Source organism: Physeter macrocephalus, chromosome 9 (genome assembly GCF_002837175.3).
Source record: "Physeter macrocephalus isolate SW-GA chromosome 9, ASM283717v5, whole genome shotgun sequence".
NCBI lineage: Eukaryota > Metazoa > Chordata > Mammalia > Artiodactyla > Physeteridae > Physeter > Physeter macrocephalus.
The window spans coordinates 95,287,643-95,314,343 of NC_041222.1; the positions used below are offsets into that span (position 1 = coordinate 95,287,643).

Sequence of the window (26,701 nt, forward strand, 5' to 3'; positions counted from 1 at the left end):
CTAAAGTCTGTCTGGGGTAGTGAGTGGATGTTTAGAAGACCAGGACAGGACGTGAGATGAATCTCTTGCCCTCTCCCAGTACTTCGCTTGTTATAAGCAAAGGAAGAACACTGAGCCTCTCCTTGCTTTTGTTATGCAGCAGTGACCTACTGCCTTCTCCGCCTCCCCTCTCCACACCCGCGTGCATGTAGCGGCAGGGAGGGTTGTGGGGGGAGCTGCAGACCTAAACTCTTTTCCTTACTAGAGATTCTCACCACCCGCTCCTGAATCACTTGAGTATCCGGTTAAAATGTAGATTCTAGTTCAGCAGGCCTGGCGCGGGGCTAAGACTCTGCCTTTCTCACAAGCATCCAAGCGCTGCAAACGCAGCTGGTCCACGCTCTACTAAGGAGTCTGGACCACCCGGCTCCAGGCGCGCCTGTGCTGCGGTACCTTCTGCGTGGTACCCTCTTCCCAGCTTCCACACCTACTGCAGCATGACCACGGCCTCAGAGTCCGGCTTCTTTACTTTAAAATCGAATTTCAGAAAGCCTTGAGCTCCAGGCCAGGCCTCAGTGGGGAGGGGCCCCTGCTTAGAAGGAACGCGAGTGCCCCCTTCCTTGTTCGCGCCAGGGTTTCCGGAGACCCCCGCCTCCCACGATCTCTCCGCTCGCAGAGAAGAACCGGCGATAGAAGCTTCCCGAAAGAACCGCCCCCGCTCCACCCAGCCCCGCGCCCCTCCTTGCCGGGGCCGGAGCGCGGAGGCGCGCGCTGAGTTTCTGGCGATGCTCCGGGGGGCGCCCGCCCGGGGACGCAGTGGGCGCGGTGCCGCAGCGGACCTTGCTGCAGCGTCCACCGGGCGGGGCGACCTGGGAAAAGATCTAGCAAAAAAGAGGATTCCGGGAGCCTCCCCCTTCTTTTCCCCGCTCCACCCCCAAATGACTAGGCTTCCTGATGAAAAAAAAAAAAAAAAAAAAATGTGTCGCCCAGTCTGCTGTAAAGTATTTGACAGGGGTGGCGTGGAGGTGAGGGTCTTAATTGCGAAAGACTTGGCCGCCCCGGCTTTTTGCACTTTTGCAGAGATCGCATTCAGCAGGGTGATGCAGGCTGCCGCAGGGCAAAGTTTCACGCATCCTTGGGTTCCGCCTATTTACAAGGCGGTAGAAGCAGCTTTTCAGGCCTTTCGCCTACAGCTTCCCCGCCTCTAGCCCGGCCGGGAAGAAACTGGACCAGCGGCGTCAGGAGGCTGCGGTGGCTCCAAGGCAGAACTGAATGTGCAGAAACCCGAGGAAAATCGCTGCCGTTAAAAAAAAAAAGAAAAAAAGAAAGAAAAAAGTGATAGCAGAACGTTTTGATTTTTCAAAGCCCTTCAACTCGACTCATTAGATTCTCACAGTCTAGGGAGGTTTGTTGTTGTTATAAAAATGTTTTAATGTTACATATTTCCAGTGTAATCCTAAAACACCATCAGATGCTCTCAGTCCTGTCTGGAAACACCCCCAGCTCTCCACAGAGGGGGCCCCAGCTGGGGCTGGCAGGAGTCCCTGGGGAGGAAGAAACGGGGGCCCATCCTGGAGGCCTTTCTTCTTCCTACCACACCGTAGCGGGGGTGGGAGTGTCAGCGCATCTTGCTGCCAAGGGGGTCCATCCCGGGACGATGAGAAAGATACCTTAATCTACAAACAGACCTCCATCTCCTCAGGAAGTTGTTTTGCCAGTGGGTTAAAGAAACACTCTTCTACTCATTTTGTTTTGTTTAAATTTTGTTTAAATTATCCCTGAGTTTGAGCAGTGTTGTTTTACAGGTGGGCAGGGGAGGGGTGCAGGGCTGCAAGGCTTCTGAGTGCAACAGCAAGATGTCTGCCTTGCCCCTCTCAGAATAACAAGCTGAGGATACCAGGTCCAAATAATATCCACCTCCCCCTCAATAAAAACGGCCTAGTGATGGCTTTGCCTGAGGAAGGGCCGTGCCCCCCAGCTGTGTCCCCCACATCCAGAAGTGCCCCATGGATGCTGTGGAAGCTGAAATCAGCTGACTCCCCATCCTCTGGAGACTTGGGAGAGTTCTCGGTGGTTAAAACACTTTCAGAAGTCACACTTCCTGGTTTCTGATATTCAGGTGGGGTTGGGAGGAATTGAGGGCAGGACAGAAGGGAAACAGAACAAGCTGAGTCTCTGGCCTGTATCCTTCCTTACCAGGTGCTCTAAGTCACCGACGTGGCCCTGGTTCACTTCTCAGGTGCCTCCCGTGGGCATAGGACATCAAGTGCAGTGTTACCAGGGCTCTTGGTCTTCAGAACCCGGCCAACCCTGGAGGCCAGCTGACAAACACTGAGCGTCTGTGTCCTGAGAAGGTGGTGCATTTTACTCTCATCTCAGAGTCGCCCTCTGATTTCACACTTCTGACACCAATTTTTCTGTCTTAAACTGAGAATGATTTGTGACTTACAGTTGAGATTCTCTCTCACACATATTCTCTTGTGTGTGTGTCTAGGTGGGGAGGAGAAAAAAAGGACTGGGGGGGCAATCTCTCTCCTGTGTTTTTTAACCTCTGAGGTAAAAAGGTGAGATTCTCCAGTGAATAGATGACTTGAAATAAACCAACAAGTCAGAATGAACAAATTATTCCTTCTTCTCAAGCCATGATTAGGTAAGATGCAGTTAGAGTTTTTAATATAGGGTTTCTGTATTTACTAGTGCACTAGATATAGAGAAAAAAGGGAATATTCATTGTGCTGCATCAAAGCATCCTGCTAGTTGTTTTTTTTTTAATAGTCATATCAGGAAATGGTCTATACTCCACATGAAATTAATACGGATGTGGGGCGGTTATAGACTGAAAGAATGACACTCAGCTAAAAGCAAAGGGATTAATGGCCATCAATACACAAATAAAAATGTCTTTAATATCTACCAGAAACCTGAGCCTCATGTACAGCATTTCAATTTTTTTATAAAGGCATTTCGTGTTTAAGACTACTTGTAATCCACATAACTTTTGTTTATTAGACGTGTCCAGTTTAAACTCATGTGTGTCTTAGAAACTAAGGTATTCAAAAAAAATCTAAGGTGCCAACTTGGATGGGTTTGACTATCTGACAAAACAGAGAACACTTTTATTTTTCTATCATAAGTTACCTTAAGTCATATATTAGCTGCCACTATATTTATCCCAATTAACTAGAATAATACATATTTCAAATGAATTAATGCAGAAAAGCTAAGGCCTTGAAGTATACTATGAAGCTTTACAGAAAAAAAATGTGGGGATACATATCAGGAACTATTAAAATGTACATAATACCCTTTGAACATATAATTCCACTCAGGGAATTACTAAAGAAATCCTTTATTAGAAGGACAAACCGAAGGTATCCATTAACGAAGATATTCATTGCCAGGCTGTCTATAATTTTTACAAACATATTTTTTTTTTTTTTTTTTTTTTTTTTGTGGTATGCGGGCCTCCCCCTGCCGCGGCCTCTCCCGTCGCGGGGCACAGGCTCCGGACGCGCAGGCCGACGAGCACAGGCTCCGGACGCGCAGGCCCAGCAGCCATGGCCCACGGGATCCTCCCAGACCAGGGCGCGAACCCGGCTCCCCTGCACCGGCAGGCGGACGCGCAACCACTGCGCCACCAGGGAAGCCCTACAAACATATTTTTAAACTTAAATTGGGACACATGATCAAGTAACAATGAGTACACAGATGGGAACAATGGGGAAGAATATTTGAAGCTGAAATGGTTTCAGAATCTTTCAAGTGGATTATTGCTGTTCATAAAAGAAATAATCACATGCCCACGATCTTATGGTAGCCTCCAGTGATCTTCACCCTTGATGCTCATGTCCCTGTGTAGTTCCCTCCCACGAAGAATCAGACAGACTGGTCTCTATGACAAGTAGAATACAGTGGTACTGATGGTGTGGGTCTTTCTAGACTAGGTCATCAGAGACATTGCAACTTCTGCCCTGCTTTCTTGGATGCCTCGCTCCAGAGGAGGCCAGCTGCCATGTTGTAAGGATCCTCAAGCAGCTCCATGAAAAGGCCCACATGGAGAAGAAATTACCAGTCCAATGGGTGAGCCACCCTGAAGTAGTTTCTGCAGGCCTAACCAAGCCTTCGGATAACAGTAACCTCACACAGCATCTGACTGCAACCCCATTAGAGACCCAGAGCCAGAACATCCCAACCAAGCCACCCCCAAATTCCTGATCTGCAGAAACTAAGAAATAAGTGATTGGGATTGTTTTAAGCCACTAAGCTTTGGAGTTATTTGTTATGCAGCACTAGGTAACTAACACATACTGCATGTTAATTTCATGAAGTTATGTAGTTATCAAAAAAAAAAATACTGTTTACACCTTCCCCCCTCCATGCATTCATTCTGTCAGTAAAAAAGATACCTCAAAAATTTTCTAAATCATCCCACATCGTGCCATCTCTACTGCTACTGCTCTAAGTCATCACACCATCTTCTCTTATTGGGACAAAAACAGCCTTTAAGTTAGTCTCTCTACTCTGATTCTTGCTTCTCTAAAGTCCATTCTCTGCACAGGAGCCAGAGCGGTCTTTATAAAACAGAAAATCTATAAACCCCTGCATAATATGTCCTTTGCCTGCCTTTCTCAGTTCTATCTCCTACTCTCTCATTCTTAATGCTCACCAATGAGCTTAAGGCATTTGTCTGGGTTCAAACAAGCCAAGCTTCCACACCTGCTGTTCTGTCTACCTGGAGCGCTCTTTCCCCAGATCTTTGCATGTCTGGTTCAGCGCTAATGTCACTTATTTATTTGTTTATTTGTTCATTGCCTGTTCACACACACACACACACACACACACACACACACACATCACTTTAGTCCCTGAAAGCTGGGATATTGTCTGCCTTATTCTTTGTGCCTAGAACAGTGCCTGGCACATAGTACATGATTAATACGTGTGGAATGAGTGGACAAGCTATGTCAAATATACATAAATAGAAATAAAGTATAAAGAAGAACATATAAATGAAAATAATGATGACCGAATGGAGAAAATATGATTTTTTTCCTTTTAAAATTTGTTTTTAATGTTGACATTTTATTATTTTTTTAAAACCCTCCATATACAAATAACTATCTATGTTGAAGTAGAATTAAAAGGCTACCAATAGTCACTTTCTGGGGCTGCTGAAAATTTTTTCCTTCTCATGATGCTTTACCTTTTATCTTTCTAGCTCTCATATAAGATTCTTCGCTGGAATTTTCTAGGGGATCTTAAACTGAAAATGCCAGTTCTGATGAACATTTTCCCAAGAGGAAAACATCCTGAATTCTGCACTGGAAGAATTCAAATATGAATCACGGCTGGAGCATTCTGATCATTTACACCCAAGTGAGAAAGAATAAATTGTTTATCCTGGCCATGTGCTTGGAAAGTTCTCACAATTATTAAACTTTTGCCATTCTTAAAATATTTATTAAGATTCCCATTAAATGCAAGGCACTTTGCTAGGTATGGTAGGAGGAAACAAAGACACTTATTTGTTTAGTCACTCTTTACTCCCTTCCCAAAGTGACTTGAAATATCTTACAACAAGAAGATATGCAAGAAGGAGTAGGAGGAGAAGGAAGGAGGAAGAAAGGGAAAAGGAGAAGAAGAAATCATTGAGGACCAGTTAAATGTGAACACAACCAGAAAATTGTAACCAGGTAGAAGAATAACACCATGAGAACTGTTACCAAACCAAACTTGGGTCTGCTCTCCCAAGTTTTGCAGCAAAGCCAATCTACTCACACCAGGTTGTGGTGAAGGAAAGTATAGCGTTTATTGCAGGGCCAAACAAGGAGAATGCGAAGCTAATGTTCAAAAGACCTGAACTCCCCAATGGCTTTCAAGAAATGGTTTTTAAAGACAGTGTGAGGGAGATGGTTATAAGATGCATGATCCGCTCGAGGACCTTCTTTTGATTGGGTGCTGGTGAGGTAACAGGGTGATGTTTTGGGAACCTCAATCATCAACCTTCTGGTTCCAGCTGATCTGGGGTCTACGTGCTGGTGGTCAGCCGTTAACTTCTTCCACGTGGTGGGGGTTTTAGTGTCTGCAAAACAACTTAAGGATATGGCTCAGGATATTATCTGTTTTCCTTGAGGAGGTACTTAAGGTCTTTGACTTTGTTTTATGGCTAAACTATTATTATTTTGTCTTGTTTGACTGCTTTCCTTTGTTTCTGCATTTTCTCACTTCTCTGATTAAATTTGTTCTTTGGAGCTCAGGAGAGACCAAGGAGGCTAAAGCTTTTCTACAAACAAGAGGTGGGGGGCAAGGGGCTATGTCCCCCAGGAAGGCCCCGCAGGGTCCTGCACAGTTTGAGAAGCACATCCTGAAAGTTGGTGATCCTTGAAGATAAATTTCAAATACATCTCTGTTTAAAATTTTTGCAGAGGAATTTATAGGGACATAAATAATCAAAGGAACTAAAGAAAAACTTAAGCATTCTAAGTAACTTCAACGGAACACTGTGAATGTAGAGGTGCCCTTGAATTGTACAAAGATTGTAAGAATTCCAATAATTGTGTGAAAACCCCCAGGCTGCTGTCACAACACAAGCCTGTGAAAATATGCTCTGATTCGATGAGGATGCCTCCCAAGCTGGACTGCAAAGGAGAGTCAATGCAATATTTGGTTAAGAGCATGGACTTTAGAGCCATCCATCCTGGGAGGTCTGAATCTCAACCTGCCACAAACTAGCTACGTGACCTTGGTCAAGTCACCTAAAAATTCCTCATCCGTAAAATGGGGATGATAATCATACTGGACTGATAACATTGTCATAAGAAAGAGATTGATGAGATAATACGTATAATGCAATTAGATTAGTGCCTGGGACACAGCAACTGTTCTGACAGCACTAGAATCTCCATGTAGGGAAAAAAGCAATCAAATTAATTGCTTATCAATTTAATGCTAGGAATGAATCTTTACACGAAGTTTAGCAATTCCCTTTAAGTGATGGACTTTAGTGTGGACATAATAGTGATATGCATGTTTCCTATTCAGCCATTTAGCCTGATCTTCGAAAAGTTTTCCAGGAAATTTTGAATCATGAATCTAGAGTGGATTTGAGAAATCAAGTGCTAAAGCCTTATGTAGCTAAGAAGATTGAAGCCAGAATGGGGATGGGGGTGGGGATGGCCAGCGCTCCATAACAAACAACACTAGAATCCAGAATAGACACTTGATTTTTGGTTCTCTGCCCTTTCCACAAAGTGTTGACTAGACCAGGACTGATTATTGAACACTCTTGGCTTTCTGGTCATCCTGAAGGCATTTTAGTCTATCAGGAAGTTATTCAGGGGCTTCCCTGGTGGTGCAGTGGTTAAGAATCCGCCTGTCAATGCAGGGGACACGAGTTCGAGCCCTGGTCCCGGAAGATCCCACATGCCGCGGAGCAACTAAGCCCGTGCGCCACAACTACTGAGCCTGTACTCTAGAGCCCGCGAGCCACAACTACTGAGCCTACGCGCCACAACTACTGAAGCCCGCGCGCCTAGAGCCCGTGCTCCACAACAAGAGAAGCCACAGCAATGAGAAGCCCGCGCACCGCAACGAAGAGCAGACCCCGCTCGCCGCAACTAGAGAAAGCCCGCGCGCAGCAACGAAGACCCAACGCAGCCAAAAATAAATAAATAAATAAATTTATTTTTTTTAAAAAAAGAAGTTATTCATTCAATCGACATTTATTGTGCTCTACCATGGTAGGAACAATGCTAGATGCTGGGGAGCAGGAGGTCTGATTGCCATGCTTCTGAAGATCACTCTACAGCAGGGGACGCAGACACTAAATGATCACGGAAATAGATGCCAATTCTGACTGTGTAAAGGTCTACATGTTCTTATAAACACATTAAATAAAGGAATTTGGCTCAGTCAGGGAAGGCTTCCCCAAGGGAATGACAGCTGAGCTGAAATCTGAGCAAGTTTGAGGGAAAGATAGAAAAAATGAGTGCTCCAGACAGAGAAATCAGCCAAAACCTTGTGGCAGGTGGGAGAACAGAGGGCCAGGGTGGCTGAAACACCAGGAGTGAGGGAGGGGTAAGGGGATATGCATAGGATGAGGTTCGAGAAGTAGTTTGGGGTCAGGTCGCTCCAGGCCTTGAAGATCACCTTAAAGATTTTGGGTTTTATATTAAAAGAAATGGGAAACTATTGGAGAGGCCTGATCAAAATGCACTTTTCTAAAGATTAGCTTACTCTAGTGTGCTGACTGAAGGAGGCCAAGACATTGGGAGGTTCCTTACTTAGAGTGGTGGCAGTGTAAACAGGAAAATGGGGATGGATTCAAGATACGTAGGCAGTAAAATCAGTAGGACTTGGTGATAGATTAAACCAGAGGGATTGGGGAGAGGAAATGAGAGATATGACGTCATGCCCGGTCTCTGGTCCACAGAATTAGATGGCTGAGGAGTGGCGTCATTAGCTAGAGGAGAGAATACAGAACGAGAACTAGAGTTTGGGGAGAGCAGGAGGGAGAGGGAGACTGACCAAGGTACCACATTTGAGGAAATTGTTTTTAAAGACTTCAAATCCATTTAGTTTAGATTTTTCAGTATTTTATTATGGCACACAGGATAGAGTATGGTACATACAGTGTTCTTACTTCAAGAAATTCTCAAACCAACCAGCTCTTTCCATTTGGCTACATTTTTTACATGTAATTTGCACATATCTGAGCTTTACCATGTGCAGCATCCCATGTTTCATGAACATAAATGTGAAAAGCTTGGTTTCTGAGGCAACTCCTAGTCTTTACAGAAGTAAATGTACTGAGAATCTTCGTAATTCAAATCCATAGCATCATGGCAGATGAAGAAATATTTTACCTATTTGCTTTGGTGAGATATATTTAACTAGAAATACATATTGTGATGTCATCAGGTAACTTTAAGTGGAAACCACTTGCTTTCAGATTAAATTCATGACCTTTAAGAGTCGTCTAAACAACGAATATTGAAAAAAATTAGCTAACAAAGCAATTGTGTAAGAACAGAAGCAGAACAGCGGATAATCAGTAATTTCGTCAACATTCCACATCAAATGCAAGTGCAAGAGCTTTCATAACTTTACAGTGAACAGGGAGGATGGATGGGGTGTGAATTTGATGCAATGTCCAACCAGTTAGAGCTATCATTGAAATCTGAATATTTCCCAAGAAAGACATGCAGAGCGATGGCAATGCAACATACAAGCATATAATCCCCCCTTTAGTGACTGATCACAATTTCATTATCTGTATCTGTAGTGCTTAAAAAGTTTAAAATAGGTGGCATAAAGGCTATTTACTTGAGACAACACAATTAAGCTAACAACACACTCAGTCATAAGCTCAGGATTGCAGGCAACATGTTTGCAATGGCAAATAAACTTTGATATTCTTACTCCATCCAGAATTATACAGTCATAATAAATTATTCCTTCTGATTGTATCATTTGCTTGGGTTTCAACTGCTGCTCATGACAATATATTTTAAATGTGGTTATAGTGCTAGGTGGGTTAGGGTTATGGGATTCATATTCTATCCATACTGCATTTATTATTATATACTAGTGTTAAAGCTACCTGTTTACCACAGAGGGTATATTTATCACATAATTTCAGAATGGCCTCCAAGAAAGCCATTCCCAACATTATATAGGACACTTATGGGGCATAGTATATAGCTATTTATCAAAGAAAACCCCAGAGATTCTCATTTACTCGAGCTTATTATCAGTAAAATTTTTGAGGGGAGAGATTTCATGAATGGTCATGACCTAATTGCATCTTCAGAATTACCAATTAAGGGGGGGGGAATCCATTGTAATTGTCAAAATTTTGACTTAAAAAAATTTGGAGGTCAATAGCCCACTTCTATGTGTCTTATATTGGTGCCTTCTTTAAGATATTCGAATTAAGTCAACAACCACAGCAAGGAATGTCATTCAGTGTAACTTTATTTACTATTTATAGCACATAATTCAAGGTCTTTAATTTCTAACCACCAAAGGTTCGAAGGACTATTTTTTTCCATGAAGTTTAACATTAACATTAGTGAATTCATTTATTCAGGGTTTTTTTTTTTATTGTAAACATCTGAATTATTCACATTGCCATAGATCCTGAACTCATAAGCATGGACCATGCACAGGCTGGCAGCAAGCCAGGAAGCCACTCTGCAAGCAAACAGATACTCTGCGGAAGGAGAAAAGTCATAGCACGACATTTAATGCCCAACCTAAGTCATCTCAGAATTATACATATATTGACTTCTTAATTCATATAGTATCTGCAACTCAACTGGTTGGTTGGTGATGGGATTGACCTGATTTCAGGAGAATTATTCCTGGAATAGTTAAGGAAAGGGGGTTCAATCTTTCTTCTTAGTGGCTTGCTCCTCCCCAGCAGCTTCATCTTTTTTCTCCTCCTCCTCAGCTTCTTTGGTTTCTTCTGCTTCTTTGCCTTCACCTCCTTCTTCTTCCTCCTTTGCCTCCTCAGATTCTTCCTTGGCAGCTTTAACATAAAAGCAAATGTACAAACTCCAAATGCAGCGTGAGCCCAATCAAAACATTTCTGCTAAGGTTTTGTGGAGAAACACATATGTCAAAATACTCCCCCCAAACCTCTCAGCTCCTTTCTCCCAAAATACGTGCAACTGACAATGCTTGCCGGGAATAATTTGCCACTGAGCACATATTTAAATAGAATGAGATTATGTCTAGGTACCGGATGCTCTGCTCTTCTCCAGGACCTTGGTTTTCTTTTATTGTGTGTTTGGTGTTCATTTTTGTTCTTTAGGACACCAAATGACTGAGTTAAATGAATGGATTTTAAAATGTTTAATTAGGAATAAAAAGACAGCAGGAGGAGGATTTTTTTTTTTTTTTTTAAGTTCTTTTCAAAAAAAGTACCAAGCTAATTAGAGATGTGTGTCTCTGGGAGGACAGCCAATTTGAGAAATGAGGTGCTTATTACTAAAGGTCTGTTGAAGCAATAGATAAATGTATTATTTAAGATTCTAAACTCATGTATGAATAAAACTTCTTGGCATAAGCAAGGCTTCCTTTATCTTATCCATCTCCTAACGAATATTCATGCCCTGGCTGAACCTGGAGTTGCAGGGTGGGTTTGGTTTTGTTTTGTTTTAATCCTACCTTCTTCCTCTTGGGCTCCCTCCTCTTCCTCAGCCTCAGCCTCTTCCTTCGTCTCCTCCTCCTCAGCTTCCCCTTCAGAGGGGGGTTGGTCCTTGGCTTCCTCAGCTTTCGCAGGCTCGATGGTCTCCTCCACCTCGATCTGCTCCTCCTGGACGTGGCTGGTGTAGTAAGATGGGAAGGAGCGGGCGGACATCAAGTAGGAGCTGGTCTGTAAACCACCATAGGCAGATCGGCCAAAGACCTGGGAGCTCTGGGAGTAGCCGCTGGTTATGCTGCCCACGCTGGTGAAACTGAGCCGGGTCTCCTCACCTTCCAAGAGTTTCCTGGGGGAGGCAGGGAGAGGGTAGGGTTAACAATCATGAACACAGGAAGCGTGCCGAGCCCACCGCCCAACACCTTCCCCAGTGCCACCCTGAAAGCCAGAGGCAGGGTTGGAAATGATCAGAACTTAATAACTGGGGATGTTGTGACTGAGACAAGGAAAAAAACAAAAACCAAAAAAACACCTTAAAATAACCCTGTCTGTTAGACTTTAAATGTAATGGGAAGCTAAGAACAGGTCTCATTATTACAGGATAAATTCTTCTTGGACAAGGCCAAAAGGTGAACACAATTATTTCAAAGGACTATTTTTGAAGATTTCTGATTCAACAGAAAGGAAGTCTGATTTCCTTCCTAAGGTTAAAGGGCTGCTACCTTTGCCCCTCCATTTTTACCTGTAAGCTGCAATCTCAATGTCCAAAGCCATCTTCACATTGAGAAGGTCTTGGTATTCCTTGAGGTATCTTGCCATTTCACCCTTTGTGGTTCTCAATTCATTTTCCAATTTGTTGATCGTGTCCTGTTGGAAGACAAAAAAAAAAATACAAGCGTAAATCCTTACTGCTATTGCTTTACTATAGCTGCAAGGGCATAGGTTTAATTAAAATCAAAGTGTGCACCTTAGATAAAACCTCCCCTGAAACAACTGCCGTTTCTCTTTTTAAACCTTTCTTTGCTTGCCTAAAAAAATCCAGCTTCATAAAGCATGAGATGAAAGCAAACAATTATTTTTTTAAAACTAAAAGAAGAAAATTTTTTTGTTCTTGTTAATTACTACAGTCTAATGATTATCATAAAATGCCTGCAAGGAACTAAACAGATTTGTTTTTTTGAAAACTTTGTTTCTCATTCACTGACTCACTTTATCTAGGTTACATACAAGAAATCCACTTCTTTATAGGAGAAGGAAGTAGATAAATTTAAATTTTTTTAATTTTCTCTAAAATATTTTCTATGTATCTATATTATTTTTCTCTTCTCTCCAGAAGATGGATAAGAAGAAACGTTTTACTATGACCATCATTACCTACTACAATTTTGACTGTATTCCTGTCTACCTGCTACGGGAAGGGAGCGGTTGGTAAAATTAGTCTGAAATCATGCTGGTCACAGTTATCCTTCAGAACTAATGGGAGTTCGTCGCTGTGTTTATTAATCAGATGGTCCAATCTGTGCAGCAGAGCAACTTGTGGTGAATTCAGGACAGCAGAAAGGCAGGCCAGAGGCAACGCCCTGCTCGTATCCTTTCTCCCACCCCACCCAACCCCCTGCAGGGCTGGGCAGCTTTAATGCGCAACAGAGATTCAACTGCACCCTGCACATCTTCGCAGACTGCAGTGGCGCCCGTACCCCGCCCTCCAACTGCCCCACCCGCTCCCACGCAGCCTCCAAGGAGCCAAGTTCTACCCCCTAACAGCTGCATGCAGATGCCTCATTTCTGATCTCCACTATCTAGGCGCGCCCTCCACTCTCCCCCCAACCCCCCGCCCCTCCTCACCCGATTCTGCAGCCCCCTCCCCGCCCCCACAGTGTTTTGCCCGGTGCCATACCTGCATAGCACTAATGTCGGCGTTCTGCTTGTCCTCCAGCTCCTGCAGCTGCTTCTCCAGCGCTTCGTTCATGCCCCGGCATGCTTCGATCTCCAGGGTCTTGGCCTTTAGCAGGCGGCGGCTCTCGGACACCTCGTCCTTGGCGGCGCGCACCGCATCGGTGTTCTTGGCAGCGCTCTCGGTCAGCACGGTGAAGCGGCTCTTGAACCACTCTTCGGCATTCTGCATGTTCTTGGCGGCCAGCTTCTCATACTGGGCGCGGATGTCCTTGAGCGCGGCGGAGAGGTCGGGCTTGGAGGACACATCCATCTCCACGGAGATCTGCGCGTACTGGATCTGCGCCTGCAGCTCGGCGATCTCCTCTTCGTGCACTTTCTTCAGAAAAGCGATTTCGTCCATCAGGCTGTCGATGCGCTTTTCGAGCTCGGCGCGGGCGAGAGCCGCTTCGTCGGCCCCTTTGCGCGCTTCCATCAGCCGGCCCTCTGCGTCCTCACGGCTCAGCACCTCCTCTTCGTAGCGCGCCTGCAGGTTGCGCAGAGTCTCCTCCAGCCCTTCGCGCTCGCCCTGCAGCGCCTGCTTCTCGTTGGTGGCGTCTTCCGCCGCCAGGCGCAGGTCGCGGATCTCCTGCTCGTACAGCACCCGGAAGCGGGACGGCTCGGAGTGCTTCTGGCGCAGCACCAGCAGCTCGGCTTCCAGGACCTTGTTCTGCTGCTCCAGCTCGTGCACGCGCTCGATGAAGCTAGCGAAGCGGTCGTTGAGGTCCTGAAGCTGCGCCTTCTCCTGGGTGCGGATCGACTTGAGGTCGTTGCTGATGGCGGCCACCTGGCTCAGGTCGAGGTTCTCGAGACTGGGCAACAAGGAGCCGGAGCTGGAGGAGTAGCTGCGGCGCACGGACAGCGAGGAGGAGACGGGCGCCGAGTAGCTGGAGTAAGCGGAGCGCGCGGTGCTGTAGCCGCTGCGCACGCTGGAGATGTGCACCCGGGGCGTCTCCACATAGCGCCGTTTGTAGGAAGTCGAGTAGTACGGCTCAAAGCTGAAGGAACTCATGGTGGCGGTCGGTGCCCCTCTGGCTGGCGGCGGAGATGGGGGCCTAGAGAGAAGAACGGGGGAGAGAGGGAGAGGGGAGGATGGATGGCTGTGTGCAGCTCGGCTCTGTCCTGCCACCCCTATTTATACTCGGAGAGGATTCTGACGCAGCCTTAGATCGATCACGGCGCGCCGGGCCAGAGGGGGCAGAGCGCTGCTGCAGCCGAGGGGAGGATTCTGCGCAAAAGGAAGGCGGGGGCGAGCCACAGGCCGCGAGGATGCTGCGGCTTCGTCCTCTGCCCTTTTCTCCGAAGGCTTCTGTTTTCTGTGAGACCCCGTACCCCCTCACTCATTTCCTTTCCCTACCCCCACCCCATCCTACTTACTCCTTGATCTCTGTATCACTCCCATTGGATCGTGACCCCAATAACAAGTTCTCATTCCCTACTGACACCTTAGTTTTCCATATGCCGGCACCTCAGAAACACCCTCCTCCTCCCCGTCGCTCCTTCCCCACCAGGGGTCATCATCCCCCTGGCGTTTACGGTGACATTGCAGGGCCTCCAGGGCATTGGAGATACAAAAGATTGTCCACGGTTGCATGTATGCGGCATATATGGAGGAAAGTTTTCTATTTCTTTGTAGCTGTTTCTGGCACTTTCTTTAATATGTGTTCCTTTCTCCTGGTTATTTTTCTTTTTCTTTAGTGCGCTCCTTCTACACACACACACACACACACACACACACACACGCAGACACACACACGTGGAACTGGGGCACTGCAGGTGTTGATTTTAGCATTTCTAAACCCTTAGAGCAGTTCATATCAGCCTTGTAGTGTTACCAGATTTTCTCATTTCTTTCCGGGGAACGAAGCCTCGCATACTTTGGGCGTGTTGAACCGTGTAGGTGGAGGAGTTTGAACTAGCTGGGGAGAAAACCGATTTGCAAAAAGACAGCAGCCAGCACTGCAGCGGGGAACTTCAGACTGTCACACGTTGCCTGTGTCTTCTTCATCAAGCTAAAGTCCTGCTCGACACCGACAACTCCATCACATTAGAAGCCCCTTTGCCTCTTCGTACACGCGTGTAACGCCCAACCTGATGATTTCAACAAGCCACGCAGGTGGCTGATTTTCAGAGGGAAGCTGCTGCTGCCTCCCGGAGCGCGGAGCGCGGAGCGCGGAGCGCGTCTCCAGGGAGCGGAACTCGGACCAGAGACGCCTCGTTCGGGGGCGGGCAGAAAATAGCCGTGTGGTTCTTCCCCCCCGAGTCACTCTGATAAACACATAACAGGTACACTCCGAAATCCATGGATTTCTTTTAGGGAACACCCAGGTAGCTGAAACAGTGTGCACGCCGTAATGCACCTTGATACGGCCCTGCGGTTTACAGAGCGTTTTCACGCACATTATGTTAGGGAGTCCTCCGGTCGCAGGGAGGGATTGCAGGGATATACACCTAGGATTTTTCTAAGCAAGCATATCATTTTTGTTTTCTTTGGGTAAGAGTAGCATTTGAGGTGCAGCATACTGATATTTTTTTAAAAGAGGCAAACGAAGGGGAGACATGAGAGTTTTTAAACAGAGAAGCCGGCATCGCTTTCCCTGTGATGCTGAGAGGGCGAAGGACTTGGAGCGGATACCACAGATGCTCCCGGAGCAACTGCAATCCCCTCCCCGCGACAGGAGGGTGGGAGTGGGGTGAGGCTTAACCCCTGAGGTCCTTTGTACGTAAAAAACGTTTCCTTCTTCGTGGTACAGGAAAAGACTGCCGCAGAGAACTTGCATGGGGTTTCTGAAGAATCTTTAAGGTCTCAAATAATGAGACTTTAGAAACATTAACATTGGTAGTTTAAGTCTATCAAGAGGTCCATCCACACTCAGTCATTCTAGGATTTCAAGCTGAGGCTGTCCTGCGTTTTGCTTTTGGCCCTGGCAGCACTCATTCTGATGACTTTTTACAGTCCATGCATCTTTGGGCTTCGCATCGATCAGGGGTTCAGCAGAGGGAAAGGCTTCCGCGAGGGGGGAAGAACCTAAGTAAGCCATATTTTTGTCGGCTCCCAATTACCCATATGTGGATATCAAGTGGCAGAATGGATTTTTTTTTTAACCTGCCCCATTAAAACCACATTGTTTCACACTCGCTCTGTGTGAGTTCCCCTACACCACACTCTTAGGTATTCACGAGTTCATTTCTTTTGTGTGTGCCAGCTCCCTTCCCTCAGTTTCAGGTCACCCTCAGAGATCTTAAGTTCGTCAGTGTTTTTTGCCAAGGCTCCTGGCTGAAGACTGACTGCAGAGGAAGCTACTCAGAAAGAGGGTGGTGGCTGATAGATGCTGCAGGGGCCGTGAGATGCTGCAGAAAGAAGAAACCTGTGGGTCTCTGCTGCTGTCCTTCGGGCAGCTGAAAAGAAAGGCATCCTGGAGTGTGAAGGGTAGGAATGTGAGGGCAGGGACCCTTGCCTTTGTTGAACCTGGTGAACAGGGGGTGGGGAAAGGGGCAGATCTACTGTATTTATGAACATAGACCTCTGGTCATTTTCAATAGCTCCACTACAGCCTGGCTTTAGAGGAGCTCCCGGACCCAGCCCGGGTCTGAGTGTTGGTGACCCTACCTTCAGCCTTCCTCTGCTAGGTATGTGCTTCTTTTTAAAATATTCTGCCCAGTCATCCTCCTTTTTAACTCTTTGCTCTAAATACTCACGTGGCATTGGCCCTATGTGTCGAAGCAAAGGTAAAATGAACAACTTTAGAAAATCTGCTTTAAAAAAGAATCTTGACTTTCCTTCCCTTACCACAAATGTTTCTGCATTAGTGTTTTTCGCAGGGGCGTCGTTATTCCTTTAGAAGGCTTTGGGGTCTTGTTACACACGTCTGCGTTTGTTCCACTTTAAACACATTCTCCAACAACATGAAATTGGTCGAGGGCTGCCAACAAAACACACTCCTAGGAAATAAAAATTATTTTAAAAATAAATAGGCAAGTATGTTGATGAAACTCATTCATAGAATTGCTACTACTCTGGTTATCCTTAATAGCTCTGTAATTCCCCTAAATGACTGTTTGAAGCAGTTTAGTCTACAAGTAAAATGTATTAACGTTTCCACAGAGCTCATAAACTATAACTCTTAGAACCACCGAAAAAAACCGTCCTCCTCTAGTGCCAAGAGAGTCAGAAGCTTCAGATGGATAGGACCTGGTGACTTTCATTTCATTATTCTAAAACACTTTGGCACACAGGAAGTTCTGTATTGACGTTTGTTTTGAAAAGCTGAGCTCTAGGCTGAAATTCTCATGAGGCAGGTCTCGTGAGAACATCAGTCCTCGGGTCAAGAGAGCAACGTTCTCCTGCCACCAGCGAGCTGCGGGAATAGCCCTCACCCAGAACAGCAGATGGGTCTCCATACTCTTCCCCATCGGGTAGATACATCATTGTCAGCAAAGTCGGCATCAGTTTGTCCGTGCAAAGGAGGGATGAAGGAAATAAATACGTGCAGGATGCCTACCCTATGACGGGCATTTGATATCTATTATTTAATAACGCCCAGATCCCCATGAAATGGGTTATTGTTTATTCTGAGCAAATAGCTGAGGCCCAGAGAGGTTAGGTGATGTGCCAGCTCACACAGCTACTCCACACCTAAGCTCACTTCGCTTCCAGCCTGAGTAGGGCTCTACTCATTACACATGCTGCAGCCACTGGCATTTGCTGCTTCCATATGTTTCTGTGGAATCTGATAATTGTATGCTGCAGTCTCTGTGCGTGTGGTAAACCACTCATGTTGGGGAGAGACAAATGTGAACTGATTTATACCACGAAGAAATTGTTAATGAGCGTGTTTTATTTGGACAGCTAGTGGTGGCAATAAACTGTAAGATTATTGTAGGTTTCTTAAGAGTTCCCATGTAAAAGAAAATGGAAGCTACCAGTGGAACGTGACACATAACTGGTGATGTGACTTTTTAGACACGCCTCTAAACATCAGTTTACAAAACACCCTTTCTGGAATGAATGACCTAAATGCAACCTTAGCTGATTTAAACTCTTTAGAATAACTGTATTATGACATCCACCTTTTTACTAATTAAAATACCATCATATTCCACTCCTGTAAATAGGTTCTCTTCAGCAAAATGACCTTAAAAATTGCTCTAAAGAATAAAAGAACAAATGCTGGCACCCAGCATCTCATCATTGAAGTTTATCATGCTTTCTCCAAATCTTTACCTTTTTAGAAAGAAATATGAGTAAAATCAACAGAAAATGTATAGTGTGTGGAAACCACAAATATATTTCCTCTCTGCTTTTTATAACCAGTTTATTTCTTTATGTATTATGCTCACCATAGGAGTCATAATACATGAATCTCCCCGTCTCTTGGGAAATATATCTGAAAGAAGACTTTCCCCTTGTAATATAAAATATGACTAATTTTACAGCATCACATTTTGAAGTAATGCATCATAAAGTGTGCTATGCAGCTATATAAAATGTAGACGGCAACGGGAACGAGAATGTCATTTGAATAAATTAAAAATGAAAAGCACATTTATATTTAGAACACATGCAATATTAGAAATGACAGGAAGTTGCTGCTGTCCAAGCAGAAATGATAGTGATAGGTTTAAACTCCTAAAGGCTTGCTGCACGGAACTGGCCAAGGTAATGTATGTTCTCCCCGGAGGCCTGTTCCACAGTGCCTTGCCCTTAATCACAGTCACCAGCCGAAGAGGTTAGAGGGTATGGTGGAGACCTTAAAGGGCTTCATTTGTGGTCATTTCAGGCAGGTCACAGCCCTATCGGTCCGAACCAATAGTACTAACCCTGTTTGTTGAGTTGTGCTTTCCTGACTGCGAGGAAATACATGCTGCTTCTGCAATTTGGGTACCAGCTAGCCACAAAAACATGCCATGTGGCACCTGGATTTCTTTGCTGACCTTTACAGTGGTTTAATAAATCAGTCGGAGGAATGTGAGGTTTACTGTTTGCAAAGACAGTGTATAAGCATTTCCGTCTGCAAGAGACAAAGGCCCGAGGTCGGCTCTTTCACAGCCAGGCTAGAGCCCAGCCAGAGCAGCGGTTCACTTCACTGCTGCAGGAATGCAGCAAATGCTGCTGCAGAGCTGCTCGTGGGCGGCTCCCTGGGTTCCTCCAGTACAGCAGACAGGCTGCTGGCACCAGGATATATAACGTTTGGTGTCTGGTAAGTTGAACATATAAGAGACTGTCTGGATTAGAAAAGCAAAACTGGATTGTGTCTAAATGGCTTCTTGATTGATTAAATAACTCTTTGTGTTCATCCACTGAGTCCCCGAATGCCGTTGGAACACTTGTAATGTGCACGAGTCTGTCTAAGTGCCAGGGGAGGTGGGGGAGTTAGAGCAGAGTCCTGTCTCCAAGGGCTTGAAAAATATCTGAGCACAATAAAAAGACCAGCTAATGACACACACAACATGGACGAATCTCAAAACCAGATACTGATACTGAGTGAAAGAAGTCTTAGACAAAGGGTACGTATTGTATGATTCCATTTATATGCACTTCTAGAACAGAGGAGCTAATCTATGATGGAAAAAATTCAGAACAGTGGTTGCTTCAATGAGTGTCAGGTGAGGAGTGACTGGAGGAAGGCACGAAGGGAACTTTCTAGGGCGATGGGATTGTTTTAGGTCTCGAGAAGTTTGGGTCGTACAGGTGTACGCATTTGTCAAAACTCAGAATATAGTAGGATTTGTGCATTTCATTGAATGTAAGTTTTACATCAAGAGAGAAAAACGTAAACGATATATATACATATATAATTGTAAAAATAAACAATATAACATACATTTACAAATAAAAATATATAACAAATCACTTTTAAAATAACTAAGCAGACAAAGCCCAAGCACGTGAAATTTCAAAGAACTATGCAAAAGTTATTAAGAAACGGCAAAATTCTAGGTGATGTCTCAGGGAAAGGAAGGAAGGTACAAGCAATGATTGCCATGATCTTAGAGAAAAGAGAGGTCACGTGAATGAAATGAACCAACATTCTGAGGCTGGTTACGATGCCAGATGCTTTGCACAGGTATCAGATTTAAGCTTCACAGCAGCTCGATGAAGTAGATGTTCTTATCGTTGTTCTAAAGATGCAAAGGTATTATATTTCTATTAGTCCATCCCAACATTGCATTCAAAATTTTTAGCCATCTTACATTGCTGCCTCATATTGAATTTGCATCGCCTTTAAAAAAAAAAAAAAGACTTTGAAAGCTAAGGCTATTCATTTGTACTGCAGCTTTTATAAAAACCTAAACATACAACTTTTATTTAAAACCTAATCTTTCATATAAATGCTTCGGATCCATTGTTCAAATCTGCTGTAATAGCTATTTTTTTTTTCTGTAATAGTTTTAAAACCTTCCAACTTTATGTCAAACTCAATAATGAGTGAATTTCCCTATTTTTAAAATTAATACGATTAGAAATGTGGTTTTCTGTGCTGTGCTTCATAGACTCTTGGGATTGGGAAGTAATTTAAATGTTTTCCACTCAAGTCCTCCACCGGCCTCTTCATCTTCAGCAGCTCTTAACCTTTCCTTTGCTTATTCCTTTTTGCATAATGAATTATCCCCTCTTACTCCCCCTCCCCACTGTAGCCATTGAACATTACATCTAAACAGAGCAGAGATTTCTAGGGAGGCAGTGGCATTAGTGCCCCAAAATGAGCTCTGGTTTTTCACTTTCTGTTTCTCACTATTCTCAAATTTCTTCTCCACATGATTCTTAAGGCGTCCTCACATAACAGAGATGACAGCAGTGATGTTCACATGGAGAGCGGAGATCTCCCAAGCATTTCTGCATGATATCACTGGATTCCTGCAGCAATCCTGTGAGGCAGAAACAGATGTACAGGTGTTGCCGTCCTCACTTTCTAAATAAGGATGCTGAGAGACCTGCAGAGGTAAAGGATTTACCCCCAAATCATATCTCCTGTAACAATGGAGCCAGGGCTGTCACTCAGGTTACCTTTCATCAAATTCACTGGGAATTGTTCCTCTAAATCTTACAGTTTCATATGTACCAGGCCTATCCTTTTCCAGATCCCCTTGTGGTACCCTTCCAGAAAGACAGGGAAGCCCCAGTTGTCTCTTGCTTTCAGATTAGATTCTTGATGCATAACTACTCAAATCAAAGCTTCAACTCTTTAGCTTGAACGCCTGTTAAAATGCCAATATCAACAGAAGAGGAAAGAGCTAAAGCTGATATTAGTCCTTTATACCTAAGATTGAATATGAGTTAATAATTCCTTTTGAAATGAAAGAGTGAAAACTTGAGAACGTTGAGCAGTGAGGAAATGGGAAAAGACAGTAAGTGTCACTGGGGAGAGGAGGCCGATCAGAGAATAAGCCAGAATGTTGGCAGGGCTGGAAGCAAACTATCCCCACAGACTCTGAGTTCATGCCCAAAGCAAAGGCTTCTACCTTCCTGGTATGACTTGACTGGAATAGAATTCGTATTAGTCACGACCAATTAATTCTGAGATGACCTGGATGTGTTTAAGTCAGAGAAGAGCCCCAAATCTTCACTTTGAGATGTCTCCTCCCACCTCAACTTTGGCTAAAGAAATTCTTGCATTGTCTGAGCTTCTTCGCTCTTACATACTTCAAGAAGGTGCCAACCAACTAGGAAGAGGCCAAACGGAGTAGGAGACGGAAAGCGAAGAAGCGAAATAGGATAATAACGCGCATACCAGGTACCCAAACCTGAGCAAGGAAAGGAAATCATAATCCTATAATCTAAAAGGATAAGGAAATTTTGCATTTACTAAGCATAATTGCGTGCAATAATATTAATAAAAGCTTTATGTCAGGGCATGTGTTACGTCATTTCATTGGATAATTTCATTTAATCATCACAAAATCCCATGAGTTGGCTATTTAAATCATTCTCATTTTAAAGATGTGGAATCTAAGGCTTAGACTAGAGCCTCCACCGTATGCCTGAAGAACTCAGGTATGTCATTGATCTCTAATGAGTTAAGTATTATTTTTACTCCATAAGGAGGAAAATGAGGTTCAGAGAGTTTAAGAATATTGGTCAAGGTCACACAGCTGGGTCAAGATTTGTCTGAATTCTCACACTTCCTGTTATGACCAAAGTGCAAGAATGTTCTTTAGAGGTGCTAGGCAAATAGAATCTCTCACTCTTTTTTCCTCTGCAGTTTAAATTTGTAGAGACTCTGCTACAAGAAAATGCTTCAATAGAGTTGAGGATGCTCAAATCATGAGCAAGTAAAGTAATCCATATAACGGTCATTTAGACAGAGTACCACAGACACACACCAAATACATCAACATTTGGCTTCCTTAGCAGGTTCTAAAAATAGCCATCCATCACTACAATCATTTATAAGAACCAAACTCATTGGAGCTTCTCTCTCCAGATACAGGCTCCCTGCCTTATTGCTAACTAGCTATTTCTTTTATTATTTTATCTGGAAGAGAAAGAAACACACTGAAAAAGATTCCCTGCACCTTTCAGTATCACTTTATCCTACAAATTTAATAAACCACACTACCAGATCCCATTACAACAACAGATGCTTTGGAATAGGCTTGAGATATTTCAATTTGCAAAGTGTTTTCTTTTTCTTATGCCAAAAAAGTTTTTGCCCATTACACTGATTAATGCTTACTTTAGAAGTTATCCAGATTAAACTTTTCTTCCAAATGAATTCCCCAATTTAGAAAGATCACGTAAGTAAGACACACAGCTGTGTCTTAACAATTAAATGTATTTAAATGTACAGATGGGTGCAGGGCTCGGTGGAAGAGATTGCTCCCCACACAAAGTAATAGCAGTTCAGAAGGGAAGCACTCCACCTCTGAGCTGGCCTTGACCCTAGATGGCATCTTGGGTCCTCTGACAACCTGAGATTCTCTGATGCAAAAGTATTGAAACGGCCAAAAGCGTTGGATAAGCTAGGACCAAGGAGAACTCATATTTTAAGTGACCACAAGTGAGAGTTCAAAAGCACACAGCGTTACTCCGAAAACGGAGACCTGCTAGTATCTTAGTTCATATATGAGCCAAAGACAGAATATAAGCAAATGCCGAAAGAATGAGATTTTCGAGGGAAGAAAGAAAGCATTACTAATTGAAATGTTCAGGGAATATGTATTTGCTTATTTGCATTAAACTCATCTTTCCTACAGAAGAGCTAATAATAAACAGCTGAACAGCTGTCAATATTTTATCAGTTGAATTGGTTCCCATTCACCTAAGACAAGAGAATTCATTTTCTCTCTTCTGATTTTTTCTTTTCATGGGTTGATTATGAAAGAAAAGAGAGGAAAAATCAGATGCTTCTCTTACTCTTGCTTCAAGATTAAGTGTTGAAACAGGGCATAGATTAAGGCCACTGACATTTCTTTCCTAGGACCCAAACCCCAGAATGAAGAATAGAAACAACTTCTCTCTCACTCTCTCTTCCTTTCTCCTTTTTTACATCTTTGGTTCTTTCTCTCCTCCTAAAATGCGTGTATTGCTGGTTTCCCTTTGAAGAAAGGAACCTAAGAATTTGAACTCAATGCCCAGGGAATAGTAGACTGTGGAGTCTGGGGTTAAAGAGAGGACAGGCAAACAATCTCTAGGTATCACTATGGTAACCATCCTAGATGGTGAGTGGAGCCTGCTGTTACTTTAAAAAAAAAAAAAAAAAAAAAAACCCAAAATGTATCAAATATTATCTTTTCCAGATACTGTAATGAAATTTTTTGGGTGTGTTGTTGCTCTGTGGATCATACTGAAAGTCCACATAGTTTTGGGAGACACCACTAAAGAGTGGAAAAGCGCTGGATTTGAGGGGCTGAGGTGTCTGATCCTAGATCTAGCTCTGGGGGTAACCAAGCACAAATGCCCTTGAACTGGCCACCTGTTGCCCTGAAGGGATTGGAGGACTTTCTAAGGGGTTCACAGGCGTAAATAGTGCTAAGGGAATCTATTTCCACATCCCCAATTGCCATATGTAGTCTTTTGTAAAATCTATCTGCTTGCCAACTTGTGCTGATTCTGCTTTCCCACCTTCGCTATAAATTGAATGAGCTAAATCTGCATCAACAAGGTTTTGACAAAAATGCATTTAAATCACATAAAAAATAAGATAATCTCATTTCTAACATTGTATTGATAAAGATGTATTGAAATTAAAATTATACATATTCCAACCCTTTCTAAGTTACATAAGGTGCCTCTATGTGAAAAATAAGCAGGTATAATTAATAGTTATTTGATAAGACTTGGTAAAGCCTCTTTTGGTATTCTTCCCAGAAACAGAGTGAGTAAATTACTTTAACCATGAAGAGATAAATCTTTATGCAAGCTAGGTGCTTTCCAATTCTTTGCTTTCAACAAAATTAAAGGAATAGTTAATTAATTAGCTGATAGATTAAAATATTTATTTTATTTTTTATTGAAGTATAATTGATTTACAATGTGTGAGTTTCAGGTGTACAGCAAAGTGATTCAGTTATATATATATTCTTTTTCAGATTCTTTTTCATATAGGTTATTAAAAAATATTGAGTATAGTTCCCTGTGCTATACAGTAGGTCCTTGTTGGTTATCTATTTTATACATGGTAATGTATATATTTTAATCCCAAACTCCTAATTTATCCCTCCACGATATTTTTATAATAGGTCAATATGTGCTTTCTGGCTTCAAATTTGGAAAGATTTCAAATATTGAGTGATATTGCTAAAGCAATATAAAACAACACAAAATTTTCTATTCCTTATGTATTATTACGTATATATTTATTACTTAATACTTGTATGTATACTTGTGTACTTTTATACTTATTTAGGTAAGTTTTATTTATGTGTCTGTATATAATTTTAAAAAAGAAGGGATAAACATGGCGGGGAGGGGAAGCTGGGACGAAGTGAGAGAGTGGCATGGACATATATACACTACCAAGTGTAAAATAGATAGCTAGTGCGAAGCAGCTGCATAGCACGGGGAGATCAGCTCGGTGCTTTGTGACCACCTAGAGGGGTGGGATAGGGAGGGTGGGAGGGAGATGCAAGAGGGAGGAGATATGGGGGTATATGTATACATATAGCTGATTCACTTTGTTGTACAGCAAAAACTAACACAACATTAAAAAGCAATTATACTCCAGTAAAGATGTAAAATAAATAAATAAATAAACAGTAGAAAGAAAAAGAAGGGATAAAATTGTTTTATTATTCATTCTAGTAATCAGTACAACTCACTCATGAATGCATGATTAAGAGATGCATTCCAGGGCTGGGCTTCCTTGGTGGCGCAGTGGTTGGGAATCCGCCTGCCCCGCCTGCCAATGCAGGAGACAACGGGTTCGAGCCCTGGTCAGCGAAGATCCCACATGCAGTGGAGCAACTGTGCCTGCCAGTGAGGCCCGCGCGCCTAGAGCCCGTGCTCCACAACAAGAGAAGTGTGCTCCGCAACAAGAGAAGCCACCGCAATGAGAAGCCCGTGCACCGCAACGAAGAGTAGCTCCTCTTTCTGCAGCTAGAGAAAGCCCGCGGGCAGCAACGAAAAACCCAACGCAGCCAAAAATAAATAAATAAATTTTTTTTAAAAAGAGAAAAGAATCAAAATAAAATAAAATTTAAATTTAAAAAGCGATGCATTCCAAAGTTCATTCTTTTACTTATTAAAATTTATAAGGTAGCCATGTTTTAAGTAATTGTGTACTAATAGTACTTGTAATCATAATTCAATCCAGAAAACTTTGTAATACTTAAATGCTTGTCATTACATAAAATAAATATTTAATTTACAATTCTTACACTTATCTTTTATTGCAGAGAAGAACAATAGAATTATAACACAAGATTTATAAGCATAAGATATATTTTATTAGGGATAAAATAATGTGAGACAGTAATGGAAATAGAGTTCAAGGAGAAAAATGAAATATAAAATCGGTGAAGGGTAAAGAGGAGCTTGTTCATGTATTTTTATATAAATGATGATGGATAACATGTGGGCATTGTATTTAGAGTCCATTTGATATATTTTAAAAGTAACTTAATTTTGTTTTTAAATGTTTATACTTAGAATACTCTGGAAATTACATCTTTTGCAACTAGCAACTACTTAAACTTAAATTGATAATGTTTAGATATCAATTTAAAATCAAAAGAAGGGTTACATAGATTTCCAAAATTCTTCTAGGGACTGTGTGAGCAGAAAATGTTTGAAGAACTCTCACTTGGGCAAAAGATTTTAATAGATATTTTCCCAAAGAAGATACATGAGTAGTTGATGAGCACATGAAAAGATGTTTGACATCATAGCTCATTAGCAAAATGCAAATCAAATCCAGAGCGAGACATATGATCCAGCAATCCCACTCCTGGGCATATATCCAGACAAAACTATAATGCAAAAAGATACATGCACCTCTATGTTCGTAGCAGCACTATTCACAATAACAAAACATGGAAACAACCTAAATGTCCATCAACAGATGAACGGATAAAGAAGATGTGGTACATACATACAATGGAATACTACTCAGCCATAAAAAATAACAAAATAATGCCATTTGCAGCAACATGGATGGACCTAGAGATTATCATACTAAGCGAAGTAAATCAGAAAGAGAAACA

The 26,701-nt window shown here is 43.0% G+C and overlaps 1 protein-coding gene across 1 annotated transcript; it reads right to left on the reverse strand.

Annotated features, from left to right (window-relative positions):
• Positions 1–10,367: 10,367 nt before the first annotated feature.
• On the reverse strand, positions 10,368–14,069 carry NEFL (neurofilament light chain). Its single transcript, XM_007120562.1, has 4 exons — positions 13,023–14,069; positions 11,868–11,992; positions 11,152–11,474; positions 10,368–10,510 (listed from the first exon to the last, which is right to left on the reverse strand). Exons 1-4 carry the CDS (start codon positions 14,067–14,069, stop codon positions 10,368–10,370), a joined length of 1,638 nt encoding a protein of 545 aa, XP_007120624.1.
• Between the last annotated feature and the right edge of the window lie 12,632 nt (positions 14,070–26,701).